This window comes from Catharus ustulatus (genome assembly GCF_009819885.2).
Source record: "Catharus ustulatus isolate bCatUst1 chromosome Z unlocalized genomic scaffold, bCatUst1.pri.v2 scaffold_26_arrow_ctg1, whole genome shotgun sequence".
NCBI lineage: Eukaryota > Metazoa > Chordata > Aves > Passeriformes > Turdidae > Catharus > Catharus ustulatus.
This window is the reverse complement of record NW_024879445.1, coordinates 804,224-817,475: the sequence shown is the minus strand read 5'-3', so window position 1 is coordinate 817,475 and position 13,252 is coordinate 804,224. Positions and strand designations below refer to the sequence as shown.

The window sequence follows — 13,252 nt, the reverse complement described above, 5'->3', positions numbered from 1 at the left end:
AACAGCTGCTTGGAATAAAGATGCACTGCAGCACCCTGAAATTAATTAGGATTGATTCCTCTCAGGGATGGGCAAATCCCTCGCCAGGTTACCTCAGCCCAAGCTGCTCTTCTGGAGTCTGAGCTGAGCCTTCTCTGAAGGTACTGACCAGCTTTGGTCACAGAGGACAAGGCAGAAAGAATTCAGGATGTCTCAGGAGACACCTCCTGACCCTCATCCAGCATCTCAGGGCAGGGGGAACACATCCCTGAACCCCTCACACCCCTGAAGGCTGCAATCCCCAGAGAAAGAGCAGCAAAAAAAATTATTTAGAAGGCACCAAGCAGAGAGTGGGGGTCTCACCGCCCCCAGGACCCGTCCGTGTGTCTGTCTGTCCTTCCCATGTGTGGGAGCAGCAGGTATCACCCCTGTGGCAGCAGGAATTGCTGTCCCAGCTGAGCCCAGGGCAGGCAGAGCCTTACCTTCTGCTGGTGCTCGATGCGGTACGAGGTCTGCTGGAACTGGCGGATCTCCCTGATAATGTGTGAGATCTTTCAAGAAAACACACAGGTGTCAGTGCCACCCCACAAAGCAAGATTCCTGCACCAAATTATTCCCTTCAACTCGAGAGGAGGGGAGGGAAGGGTAGAGATTGTCTCCCAACAGCTCCCCAGGACTTCACTTCCCCAAATCAAACATTTATTCCTCAGCCAGCCCCGAGTGAATTTATTCTCTGCTCTCTGCCTCGAGTCACTGCTGAAGAGAGCAGCCCCAAAATGGGCATTAGGCTGAGATTAGAGGAGAAATTTCCATGGCTCCCTCGGAGGAGCTGTTACAGAACAGCATTACACGGCAGAGGGAGAGGCATCAACTTTAAAGTGCTTTTCAGACAGACCGGAGCACACTCGGAGAGGAGCACTGTGATTGCTGCTTCCTGGTGAATCACTGCATTCCTCTAACTCTGGCTGTGTAAAAAAGCTTGTTCTTGCTCCTTCACCAGCTCCAGGCAGCTGCTTTTGCTGTCCCTTCTGAGCAAGTGAACTGGGGACTGTGGAATTGCCCATCCTGCCAGAAGGTGGTGATGGAAGACTGGGTTGAGGAATTGCTCTCCAATCTTTGCCTCTCTCACCCAGCACCTTCTCCAGAGCCAAATCCAGAGCCACCACGAAATCAATTATTAACTCACACAGCTAAGCACCTGCTGGCGAGGCACACAAGAAACTGAAAATTACCATTCTCATTTTGGAAAAATTGACAAGGCCTTCCTCAGTGAAGTTGGGTGTCCCCTCCTCGATGAACGCCAGGTCAGTCAGGTACATCCCCAGGTAGGGAACAGCAGGTGGGTTACAGCTGTGAACCAACAAAACAGCTCGTTTGCCTGCAGCTGCATTTGCAAATGCTTTTTTTTTTTTTTTTCTACCTTGCACAAACTCTTTATTACTTTGCCCAGTTCTAATCAATAGGCTGCACTCCTTTCCAGGACAAACAGCTCCTCTGGCTCTGCCTGAGCTGTGTTTGCTCTGCCTGAGGTAAATTTAATGCATTCTGCCCAATATATAACATTAAAGCCATTTTTAAACTATACCATTAATTATTTGTCTGCTCAGCTCTCAGCTTCTCTCAAGATCACTCGAGGTAGTTGTGCCACTCGATTCTGAAAAGCCTGCTTCCAATTACAGAACTCACAAAAAACCAGGTTTTTATGCAGCTGGAATCAGTACATAAATTGTAGAACACTTGACACGGAATATCCTGCATACCAAAATTACAGAATGCCAAATGCAATCTGGCAAATCAATTAAAGAAAACAATATTCAAGGACTGCTGCACAAAAGAAGCAGGCTGTTTTCCAGCAGGCTGGGAGGCCACAGGAGAAGAAACATCCCTGTGCCTTTGTCCTGTCTTTTTGTCCCTCTCATAATTTATCGTCAGAAACAGAATTTATTGTCATACAATGGGTCTGTGACCTGACACAGGCTTAGTCCCAAAGCCCTAAAATTCTCCACTGGAACAATCCTGGTTTTCATAAACACTTTAACTTACAAAGCTGGCTCTACACTTATTGAAAAAGTTTATCAGTGTAAGTGAAACCCCAACAGGGAATGTTCACACAGAAAAATAGTTTAATTTGTTTCAGTAATTCTCTGGAGCTACTATGTTTACCCATCTGGGGTATTCAATCACAGCATATTCTGCAAAACAATAATGCCAAATAGAATCAACTAGAATTTAAAAGGTTATGAGGCAAAAAAAAAAAATTATTAAAGCTTAATCAAAGCCAATTAATCTTTAACATGAACTATGTGATGTTTATAACAAAACACATTTATATATTGTAGAGAGGCATACTTTTTGAGCATTTCTCTCAGGTTTTTAAATCTTCCTTCAGATGACACAGTCTTCTGAAGCTTGTCCATGAGTGCTTTTGTCTAGGAAGAAAATACATTACAAATGTCATTGCAGGTGCACGTAAATGACTGGAATTAGATTTTAACAAAGGTGTAATTCACTTATCATCCCCACCCCATTTTCAGGAGTAGTACAACAGGCATTAGGAATTCAGCTTTACTGCAGTTCTTCCTGTCTTTCTGAAAATGGAGATCAGGCAGCATTAAAGTTTCCCCATGAGTGATACACAGAACCTGTATTTATGCTAATATTATTACCCTGCAAATGGAGGAAAGCCCACACATTCATTGCATTAATGGTCTGGAATTCAGCTTTCTGTGCACACAGGAATTTAACAGACCCTAAGTGCTGCTGAGGATCCTCAGCTGCATTCACTAAAGCTGGGGTGGTCACTGCTTGCACTGAGCTGATTCTGCCTCCAAGTTCCAGAGAAAAACTGAGTATGTAAATGAGAATATATTCATGTCTTACACAAATCACTGTCAGTGGGCACCACCAGACCCTGGTTCCTTCTTAAGTGAAATAAATTTGATTTTCAGTCTATTCATGCTACTGACTTGAGACTTGTGTGTAGAGAATGATGAGAAATTCATCATATTTGAAACTGAATTTCCAATTAAGAGAGAGCTGTAGGCAGACAGAGTGAATTTCTTCTACGTAGCAGGCTGATAAAAAGCCCAGATTGCACTCCCAATAGGAACCAGAGGACTGTGCTACAACATCAAGCTGCTGTGGGTTTGGTTCCTTCTTTTCTAATTAAAAAGTTTAAAAATTAAACAAATTCTATCTGTAAAACTTTTGGAGGTAAACCCACTTAAAACAGTTTGTTCTGAAAGAATTTTTAACAGATTTTTAAAGAGAAGAGCACAGCACCAGCTGTGAAGCAGCTGAGAAAAAGCTGACTGGAGAAGGTGGTACAGCCAGAGTGTATTTTAATTGTATTTCTCTAAACCATTTAGAACACAGAACACAACAGACTGGATTATCTTCATCCTGACAGGCCTTTTTTCCATGTGTGTGTGTCTTGTTTTTGTGGCTGGCAGTCATTCTCACAGGTTTTGCTGACATTCTCAGCAGCCAGGTAAAGGTTTTAGAGGGGTGTTCACTGCACCTAAACTTGAGTTCCTAAATGAAAAAGAAGACTTCAAATCAACAGTCTCTTTCTGAGTAGAAAAACTCAGAAATTTGAGAGGTTCTGACCTTCCTAAAGGCTTTCTGCACAGTTCCTATTTTAGGCACCTGACCAGACTTTAACCATAGCTTGTAACCACCCAGATGTGTCTCTCAGAAAATACCTGAATTTAGTTTACTTGAACATTTCAGCAGTTCAGGCCAAATAATCTTTGGCACCCGCCAGTTATGTTGAAGACATTTTGTTCCCACAGGTTAAAAAAAATTACATTTGAAAGTTCTGGACGTGAAATGCCAGTCCTAGGTGGTGGAAAAGCAGAAATATTCAGAGGATGGGAGATCCTGTCCCAACTGCTGGGCACAGCAAGTGACGGAATCTTGAACCGCCTTCCGCGGCCATTCTGGACACCAAACCCGCGTCCCTCTCACCTGCTTGGACACCTTTGCCCAGGTTTTCTTGAGCCTGTAGATGGCACTCCTGTTGAGGGCCGAGGTGATCTCCAGCACGCCGTTGTAGTTGTGCAGGCAGCGGCAGATGTCGGCCACGGCCACCCACTTCTCGATGGCGCTGGCCCGCGAGGGCGCGTCGGCGTAGCTCATGATCTGGGAGGCCACCAGGTTGCTCATCTGGCCACGGAGATGTTCAGCACAAGTTTATTTTATTTTATTCAGTTTACAGTTAGAACAGTTTGTTCCTAGATTCCCCTATGTTTTCCCCAGCTGGTTTGTCCCCAAGTTGTATCTGCCCCTGAAAACTACTTTATTTGGTATTTCCTGCCCCTTGTTTATCTGTGTAACCCCACCCCTTCTTCCAGCACCTTCCTTGTCCATCACTGTAGCCCTGCCCCTCCTTCCAGCACCTTCCTTGTCCATCACTTAACCCCACCCCTTGTTCTAGCACCTTCCATGTCCATCATTGTAGCCCTGCCCCTCCTTCCAGCACCTTCCATGTCCATCATTGTAGCCCTGCCCCTCCTTCCAGCACCTTCCATGTCATTCTTTGCCTGGGCCAATCCCAAGTTGTTCCGCCCCTTTGGAAACTCGATGCCCCTTGCTCCATGTGACCCTTTCTCCTCCCCTGATCCCCTCACTGGTTGTAACCCTGTAAAACCCTGCCCTCCACTCCTCCCCTAAGGATCCCTATTGGTTAATTGTTTGTACCCACCCCCGATTTGCCCCTGTATTTAATTCCAGGCACAGCAGCCCTCAGCGCTCTATGCCCTTGAACCCTGCAACCATAATCAACCTGTTGGAACCTCAGAAGCTAAAAGCCTCCCTCTCCTCCTTTACCTGACCCCAGACACTGAGCACACTGTGGAGCAATTAGCTCAGAAGGTTCTGCCTCCAGGAAATCCTGTTCTGGGGCAGTTCCCCACACCTGGAATGGCACCAGTGTGCTCCAACGAGCTAGCCTGGGTTCTGGTCAGGGAGAAAGGCTCAGGGGATTGAAGCACAATTCCTTCTGAGAGGAATGAGGGATTTGTCTTTACAAACGAGCTGTGGGTCTGCTGGTGGATGAAACCAGCACTGAGTGATACAAGAAACAATGGGATTGATTCCACTGATTGATGAATGGAGAAAGGCATTTGCCTTTACAAATAAAACTGTAGAAATGAAACTGGGTATTGGAAGATGAAAGAAACAATGGGGAAAAACCATGAATTCTCTAAGAATTAAAAATTAAAGGGGGGGTTCTGCATTGGAGGAGAAGTCTGTGCCTCTCAAGTACCTCAGCAATGGGGAAGGAGAGAAGGAAATTGGGATAAAAAGGAAGCTGAGTCCGCCAAAAATCTGAGGGATCCCAGGGGATGTCCCATGGCCTCTCCCTTTATTGGAATAAAGCAAAAAGGACTCCTCTGTTTCCTCTTTGGACATAAACCTCTGGTGTTTGTGGATTAATTTTCCTGACATTTCTAATGTCTCAGGAACTGATGGATGAGGCAGAAAACCCCCAGCTAGTCATGACAGAGAGGATGGTTCTTGATAAACCTCAGGGAAAGGACACTGGGAGCAGAGCTCAAGGCAGGTGGAGGGGATGGGGACGGGGAAGAGGGGTTGGGGATGCAGTGGGAAGGTCTCCAAGCCATCACTGATAAACCTGATTGGGAAGTCAGCCCAGTAAAATTCAAGCACAATGATAGAGGAAGAAGATACGTTTAGGGATACAAAGGCATTAAAGAGAATTGGTGTTACATCTCCCTGCAGAAATTGCAATTTTCTTCAGTTGGCTGAAAGTCACTGTGCTACAGTTTTAAAATGTTCTACTCTGTTAAATTGCCACTGAAATGCTCAGTACCAATTATTTGAAACGAGAATCTTCATCTGCTTTGATTTAGGTGGTTAATTACAAAGAGGCTGCAGCATTCAGTCACTAATAGATAACCCATTACATCACATTGCAACAAAACCCAGTGTTTTTGTTCCAGAGGTCAGAGACAGTCCATGGGGTTCCTAGAAAGCAAATCTGTCTTTGAGAGTACTTACATCATTAAAATGTTGACTAGTTTTCATAATATAGGGCGTTCTCTCATTTTTATCCACTTTCATCCAGCCCTGCCCAAGGAACTCTCTAGACATCGATGGGAGAGAAAAAAGGAAACAAAATCTTCACAAACACAGTACAGAGTCTGTCTGTAAAACCACAGCCTAAGCAGATTTCAAGGATACCTCAATTTGCTGCAAGCTAATCACACAGCTTTACACTAATTCCAGCGTCTCACTATACCATTTTTAATGCCATCTGAAATGGTAAATATTGTAAAGAAGATTTTATTTTTCTCTTAATCCCCTCTCCCCCATCACCCCATCCTAATTTCCAGCGCTGTGACCCTATTTACACCCCGTTATCCTGTTATGTGTGCAAACCCTTTTGTCAGGGCTGTGTTGGTGGCTGCCCCAGCCCGGTGGCCACTGTCCCCCCAGGGGACACTCGTGGCAGGACTGTCCCCCTCTGTGCTGCACACATGGGACACATAACCCAGGGGCTGGAAGGCTCAGCAAGGGTCACCTCAGGCCCCAAAAGGGCTCAGGCTCCCGATGAGAATCAACATCTCAGTCTGGAGAGCAGATGTGGGAAGAGATAAAGGAAATACTCTTTACAAACTATAAAAGATACACCAGTTAGCACAGAGGCAGAAGCCTCCCACACCTCAAAGGGCTGGAGACCTCTCCCTGTAGGCTGGACACAGATTTTAGGGTTACTTCCCTGGGGATTGAGGGAAAGGATCTCCATGTGTGCCCCAACAGCTGGATAGACAGATCCATTGAATCCTAAGTTATAATATTTCTTCTCTAGCTGTAACAGTAAGAGGTACTTTAACCTCCTGCTGTATACACCTGCTAGAAGGCTCTTTTTGTCTTTATCCTGAGCAGCATTAGTTTAGGTCTTCTGGCTGTTAGTTTTGTGTCTATTAAATAAATAATTCATTCTGCAATAGACCGAATCAGCCATTATTAAAGACCTTGTGAACGAGAGGGGATTTTTGGGGTGCTGCCCACCTCAGTAAAGCTCCTGCCTGCTGCAGAGGCCTGGGCAGAGGGCAGGGACTCCCCTAAACCCCCCACCTGTGTCGATGGCACACTCACTCGTAGGGGATGCTGCGGAACACGACGTGGTCCAGCAGGGTGATCTGCTCCGCCAGCTCCATGGCCGACAGCGTCTCGAAGCACTCGGGCTTGGGGCAGTCTGGCTGCAAAACCAAGGGGAGCACTGAGGGGCCTCCCTGTGTGCCACTCCACACGGGGAACCCTCTACACAGGGTTGTAATTAACCCCAGGGTAAGGAGAAATAAGGATTATTAACAATCACAGAGAAACACAAACACGCGGCTGGAAACTCATGAGACAGGCAACAAACAGCTCAGGAGTGTGAATGCAGGGTAATTAAACTCTGCACATTCTGCACTTTACAATTTCATATGCATTCTTATCTTCCCCTTTTTTAAATCTTGAGATTTCATCCAAGCACTAAAGTTGCAACACCCTCATTCGTGATATGGGCTCCAAAATATTAAAATCTCTAAACTGAAATGGACATTCCTGGTGTAAAACAGCAGTGTGTCTGTCCAGAAATACTGTACAATTTCCACTTGGGTCACACTTTCTTGACTCAAACACACATTTCTATATTGTATGAGTATCTATGCAGCAGTATTTATGTTTAACTTCCAAGATGAACTTACCATCTGAATGATATCCTCTATTTTCAAATGGTTATCGTCCTGATCATCCTGAGAAAGAGTCCTGAGAAATAAAGTAGCAGAACACCCTATATAAATGAAATTGCCCGTGGTTTTGATAAAACCTTATCACAGATCAGCAGAATGGATTATCTAAAATAAATCTTAGGTCTGCAATTCAGGAGATAAAGGGAAAAAACCAAACCTGTAACCTAAAAAGTAATGTCTTGCTTTAAGTAAAAGTGTATAAACTGTTACAAGATCAAAGACACTAAGGTAAAATATTTCCATGGAGGTTCAGGATCTCTCAGCTAATGAATTCTGGAAATTGTCCTGCTCAGTGTCCCACACTGAGCTCAGAGTTTGGAGATGGACAGCAAACTGCTGCCTTTACTTGTAGCAAAGGACATGATTTCCTTTCAGTAACAAAAGTGTTAATAAATGTTTCCAGTTCTGCTGCACAAAAACTGTGATTATTATGGTCAATTCAGAGTAATGGGTCAAAAATGAACTAGGAAAAAGTAAGTGTTTATCAAACACCATCTTCCCTGATGTAGCACCTTGGCACATATTTTCAAATTTTAAAAATAAATGCAGACACACATCAACAGGATCTCACATTGCAGCCTTCCAAATCCACACAAAATCCACTTTTTGAAATTTTATTTCTTCCATAAGGGCTGGAAACACCTTGTGTGTGACGGGCAAGGCGTGTTTACCTCTCCAGGAGAGCCCTAAGCCTCTTGCCCAGATGATAATAATAATTTACAGCCTCAGTGCTGTAAATAGCCTGGCAGTCTGCCTGCAGAGCAGATTATTTTGTGCTGCTCCTGCTCTATCCTGATGTTCACCCTCTGACAGGAATGGCACTGAAAGCCACACTGCCCCCCTGCCCCAGGCATTCCCATCAATCTTGTGAAATCCATCATCTCAGTTAATGAAATACAATTTATGTTGGACCAGGTCCTCGCCTTTGATGCAGGAATTGTTGTATTTGCTTGGTATGAAAAAAAGTCTGGAATGTGGGACTGTCAAAAGACTGAAAACAGTTAACTTTGCCCCATCTTTGCCTCCTGATACTCTGTGCCAGGACAGCTCGTGTTTTATGTAGACTCTCAGTCTGTCATTCTAAACAGATTCTGGCACGGTGGTCCCATGAAAAAAAACCAAAACAAACCAGCTCTCCTTTTATCCATAAACATTCTCCAGTGAAATCTGCAGAGGACAACGGACCACTCCTAGGGAGGACTAAGGTGACTCCTCCAGGATCTTCAGAAATGAAGGAAGGAAATGTGAAATAAATATCTTTACAATTCTTAGCATCACCAGTTAACATTCTCTCACTATTCTTCATGCCTGACCAGGCTAAATATTAAAATAATTTTCTACTTGAGGACATTACCTCATGTCCCATCCCCTCTTTGTGGTGCATAAAGCATATTAAAAAATATTTAAAATGTAGTGCAAGTTAGCCTGAAATGTATTGTTTGGTGAGATCATTCAAGGCAGAAAAATTGTTCATCCAACACATTTTGACATCTGCATGTCCCTCGATTTCATTTATGTTTAGTCTGAGGAAAAAGAGGGAGGAGCTGTTTTTTGAAGCCAACCTGGTTTTCTCCAGATAGGTTTATCTATCAAAGCTACTCACTGCTGTTCAGTCTGAATTTATACCTTCCCGCTTCATGATCAATTAAATTTTATCTGCATTTCAGGGCTGATAAAACCTCGAGCAGAACATACACTGAGAGGTTTGCCTGGCTTTCAGAACACATACTGAATTTTAAAAAAAAAGCTTTTTTACCCTGAAGAGAAGCCCTGTCAGTCCACACAACATAAATCCCATCATGCAAGGAGGACCAGCTGCTTTGTTTGATGACTCAAGGCATGAGGCAGCTCAGCATCTCCCATCAACATTTCCCTTGTCACTCACAATTCCAAGCAGAGCCTTTTCCAGAGCTGACCCTGATGTGTCTTTGGAGCACAAACCAACCTTTCCTCCTCCTCTGATCTCTGCTAGCAAGGGGCTGGATGTTCCAGGGATGTGCATGCATGCAAAGGCTTGGGCCAGTTTGTAAAAATACATCTTTAACCAATATTCTTCATAGAAAATACCTGTGTTAAGCCCTGCAAAGCATGAACTTTTTTTTTTCAATTTTGACAAGAATTGCTTGTCCTAAGCCCATTCTGCATTTGTCAGCCTTTCAGAATCGAGAGCAGACTACCCAAACTGAGATGTGGGGAGGCCAGAGCCTACAGTGACAGCTGACAGGCAGCCCAGAATTCTGATAAAATACATGTTTTGGATAAAATGCCTGCAGCAAGCAGAACAACAAAATTTTACAGCACTCACTTAGCCAGTGGGTGAGTGGCTGTTTTTATCATCTGGATAGCTCCTTCTTGCCATTTCCAACCTTTTGAATGAAAGTTTCATCAAAACTTCCAGTTAGGACAGATCTGTGCTTCCCTATGAAAAGCACACTGTCAAAAATCCTCAGACAAATTGGTTTCAGTAAAACAACAGTGGAAAAAAAAAAGGCTCTTCAGAGCCTGGAACAGGAGCCAGGAGAGGAGCACAAACCTTGGGAGCAAGGTGCAGGGACCCTGGGTGCCTTCAGGACATCCTGGGTGTGAAAAACACCTTTTGCTCTTCTGGTGAGATTTAAAAAATTTAATAAATAGTCAATAGGAGACACACATAAAGGGTTAAAATGGTTGGGTGCTTGGCCAGCTGCTAAGAGCACAGGTTAAGTTTTACAATACATTAATTTGTTGTATATTTATAGTTTTTTATGCATAGTTTAACTTTTTGAGAACTTTTTGCATGGCTAGTTTATTGGTTTGCCTTTTTAGAGCATGCATGTTTCTTGGCTTGTGGTTTTAAATTTTTTTTATTATTATTTTTTAATTTGGGTGGTGGTCTCAGCTTTTTGCAGCTGATTGAGTGTTGATAATTGATAATTGATAATATAGTTGACAGTTGATAATTGTTGTGTTAGCTGCAGGGTTTTTATCACACATTCACAGGCTGTTATTTTAATTAAACAGATAGTTTAAACATACTATTTCTAAAAAATGTATGTCTAACATTTCACTGCCACTCTTGAAAAGCAATGAAGGAGTTTTTAGGCAAGGCTAAAAGTAAAAAAACCTCTTTTCCCTTCTTTTTCCCTTTGGGAAAAAAAAAAAACCAAAACAACAAAAACCAAAACCAAAACAAAAACAAAAAAAAACCCACAAACCAAAACTAAAAAACGATGAAATTTCAGAGAATGGTCAAAAATTCAGTCTAAATTTTGGAAAAATAAATATCTGATGAGCTGCATTCACTGGTGTATCAGACAGAGTGCTCAGGTACTCAGTAATCAGTTCTAGGAGGTGAGAGAGAAGAACAAATAACAATTTTTCCTAGAGCAGCAGTAAAAGGATGCAAATGCAGACAATTCATTGTTTACACATAAATACAAAGGTTCATTTTGTTGAGGCAGCTGTTAGTGGGAATTGACCAATTTGTAATTGGGTACAGGAATTTTTTGACCCTCTTGTCTGGTAGAGTTTATAAATCCATAAATTCTGCCAGGAACAGCCAACCCAGGTTTGTTTTCAAACATTTCCTGAGGAAACTGAAAGTTTGAAGGTAATTTTACCCACTCTTGGCTGTCACACACATTATCAAAACCCACATCATCCTCATCCTTCTTGCTCTTTTGACTAGCTGTCTCTTCCAAAGAAACACATAAAACAAAGTTCATGTTTTTACTTGGAATAGCAGCACACACAGGAGGATTATTTTTTGTTTATGTAAGAAGAAAGATAATAAATAATAATAATAATAACTTATCTATGTTTCTTATGTTTTGTTTGGTATTTGTCCTCACAAGTGAATTTTTCAGCCATTTTTTTCATATATCTGTTAGAAACCTGTCGAATGGTCTTAGGAAATTCAGGCATTCTGCTACTTATTGCACACTTACAGGTTTACCTGCAGAACACTTAGATAAATGTTTAAAAAGCATACCACCGATTTATCTGTGGTTTTCATGATGCTTTATTTTTAATCCCTCCTTAGCCTGTAAATGTTGCAACTAATTTATTTATTTATTTGATCATTGCTTATTCTTTAAATGTTTGCTGCTCCTCAGGATTGTGTAACAACGTATTTGAAAAATCAGTGGCCATAAAATATTCAGAGTTTTCACCCAAACTTGAGGGCTGAGCTCATGGCTGTCAGCTGTTCTGCAGCAAAGCTTCCCAATGCAGGTATTTTTATCAATGACACTTAAAACAGGCTCATAAAACATTTAAAAACCCTTCAAAATTAAATTATCTGGGGGAAAACCCAGCCCTGTGGATTCTGTGAGGCACAGTCTAGCTCACGTGTGCAATAATTAGAAATGCATTTACCTCAGTATGTTTGCAGTGGCTTTCCTTTCCTGGGGCAGAAGGTCAGGGTCTCTCAAAACCTCCTCCAGCAAGTTTAACACATTCATTTTCAGCTCGTTGTTCAGCTCAAAATCCTGAAAAAGAAAAGTTTTGCTACCTTTGGGCTGAACAGCATAGATAAACAACTGGAAGGATGTGCTTTAATTAAAGGGTTTAATGCCTTTTTGTTTCAATGGGGTTTGAAATATTTTTTCTTTCCTTTTATTACCATGTATTTTAGGGAAAGCTGTGGTAGCCAAACTGGCAACAAGAGGAGGATTTCCCAAGGGCTGGGACTTTCCTCCTGTTTCAACTTTTCCTTTCTGACTGCCCATCCAGGACCTTCATCATCCTCTCCCTGCTCTGTGGAGTTTCTCTGCTCACCCTGGGATTTCCCATCCCTGATCCCTGAGAAACCTCGAGGGGAGAGTCCCAGGCACTCCCCACCCACAGCAAGTGCAAACTCTGAGCTGGGCAGCTCCAGAAATTCCTGAGTCCAGCTCAAAGCCAGCATTTGGAGAGGAAAACTGAACCCAAGCTGCCTGGTGCATCACAGATCTTGCCTGGTAACCCACAGCAAGCAGGACCAGCAGCGTGCAGAGCTCCCTCTGGTTTCCACGGCAACACGAGGCTCCAAATTTCTGGAAATGGGGAAATTTTGGGCAGCTCGGCGCAAGGGAGGGGTGTTTGGTTCCCAGAGAAGCCCCGGAGCCCCTCCTGGGGTGAGGAGCTCTGGAGGTGTGTGGCTGAGAGCAGCAGAGCCAGCCCAGGTGAGCTCAGCTCAGGTGAGCTCAGCTCAGGTGAGTTCAGCTCAGGTAAGCTCAGCTCAGGTAAGCTCAGCCCCAGAGCTCACCCAGACAGGTGGAGCCTCATTTGGGGATGGGAGGGGACAGTTCAGACCAGGAGGGCCCATCACAGCCACCCCTGCAGCAATTTTGGAAAGGTTTTTTCGCTGCAGTGTCAGAAATCTCCTGCCCTGGGTGTTTCCCCCATCCTGTTTGCAGCACCCCCTGCTCATTCCTCCAGATCCTCCTCACCTGGGCCAGCTAATTAATGCTCTAGAACCAATTAATATCTTTGCCTTAATTTTCTGGAGACGTTTATCCATGTTTGAGGGTGCTAGGAAAAGGAAG

The 13,252-nt window shown here is 43.5% G+C and overlaps 1 protein-coding gene across 4 annotated transcripts in view; it reads right to left on the bottom strand.

Moving 5' to 3' along the window:
• RASGRF2 (Ras protein specific guanine nucleotide releasing factor 2) overlaps window positions 1–13,252 on the bottom strand; it is a 110,860-nt gene that overhangs the window by 2,557 nt on the left and 95,051 nt on the right. For all 4 annotated transcript variants that reach the window (XM_033086459.1, XM_033086460.1, XM_033086461.1 and 1 more), the window contains exons 19-26: window positions 12,102–12,214; window positions 7,701–7,761; window positions 7,105–7,208; window positions 6,004–6,088; window positions 3,949–4,146; window positions 2,329–2,408; window positions 1,212–1,329; window positions 462–530 (exon numbers count right to left, since the gene is read on the bottom strand). In XM_033086459.1, coding sequence (XP_032942350.1) covers window positions 462–530; window positions 1,212–1,329; window positions 2,329–2,408; window positions 3,949–4,146; window positions 6,004–6,088; window positions 7,105–7,208; window positions 7,701–7,761; window positions 12,102–12,214 — 828 coding nt within the window. The remainder of the gene's footprint in view (window positions 1–461; window positions 531–1,211; window positions 1,330–2,328; window positions 2,409–3,948; window positions 4,147–6,003; window positions 6,089–7,104; window positions 7,209–7,700; window positions 7,762–12,101; window positions 12,215–13,252) is intronic.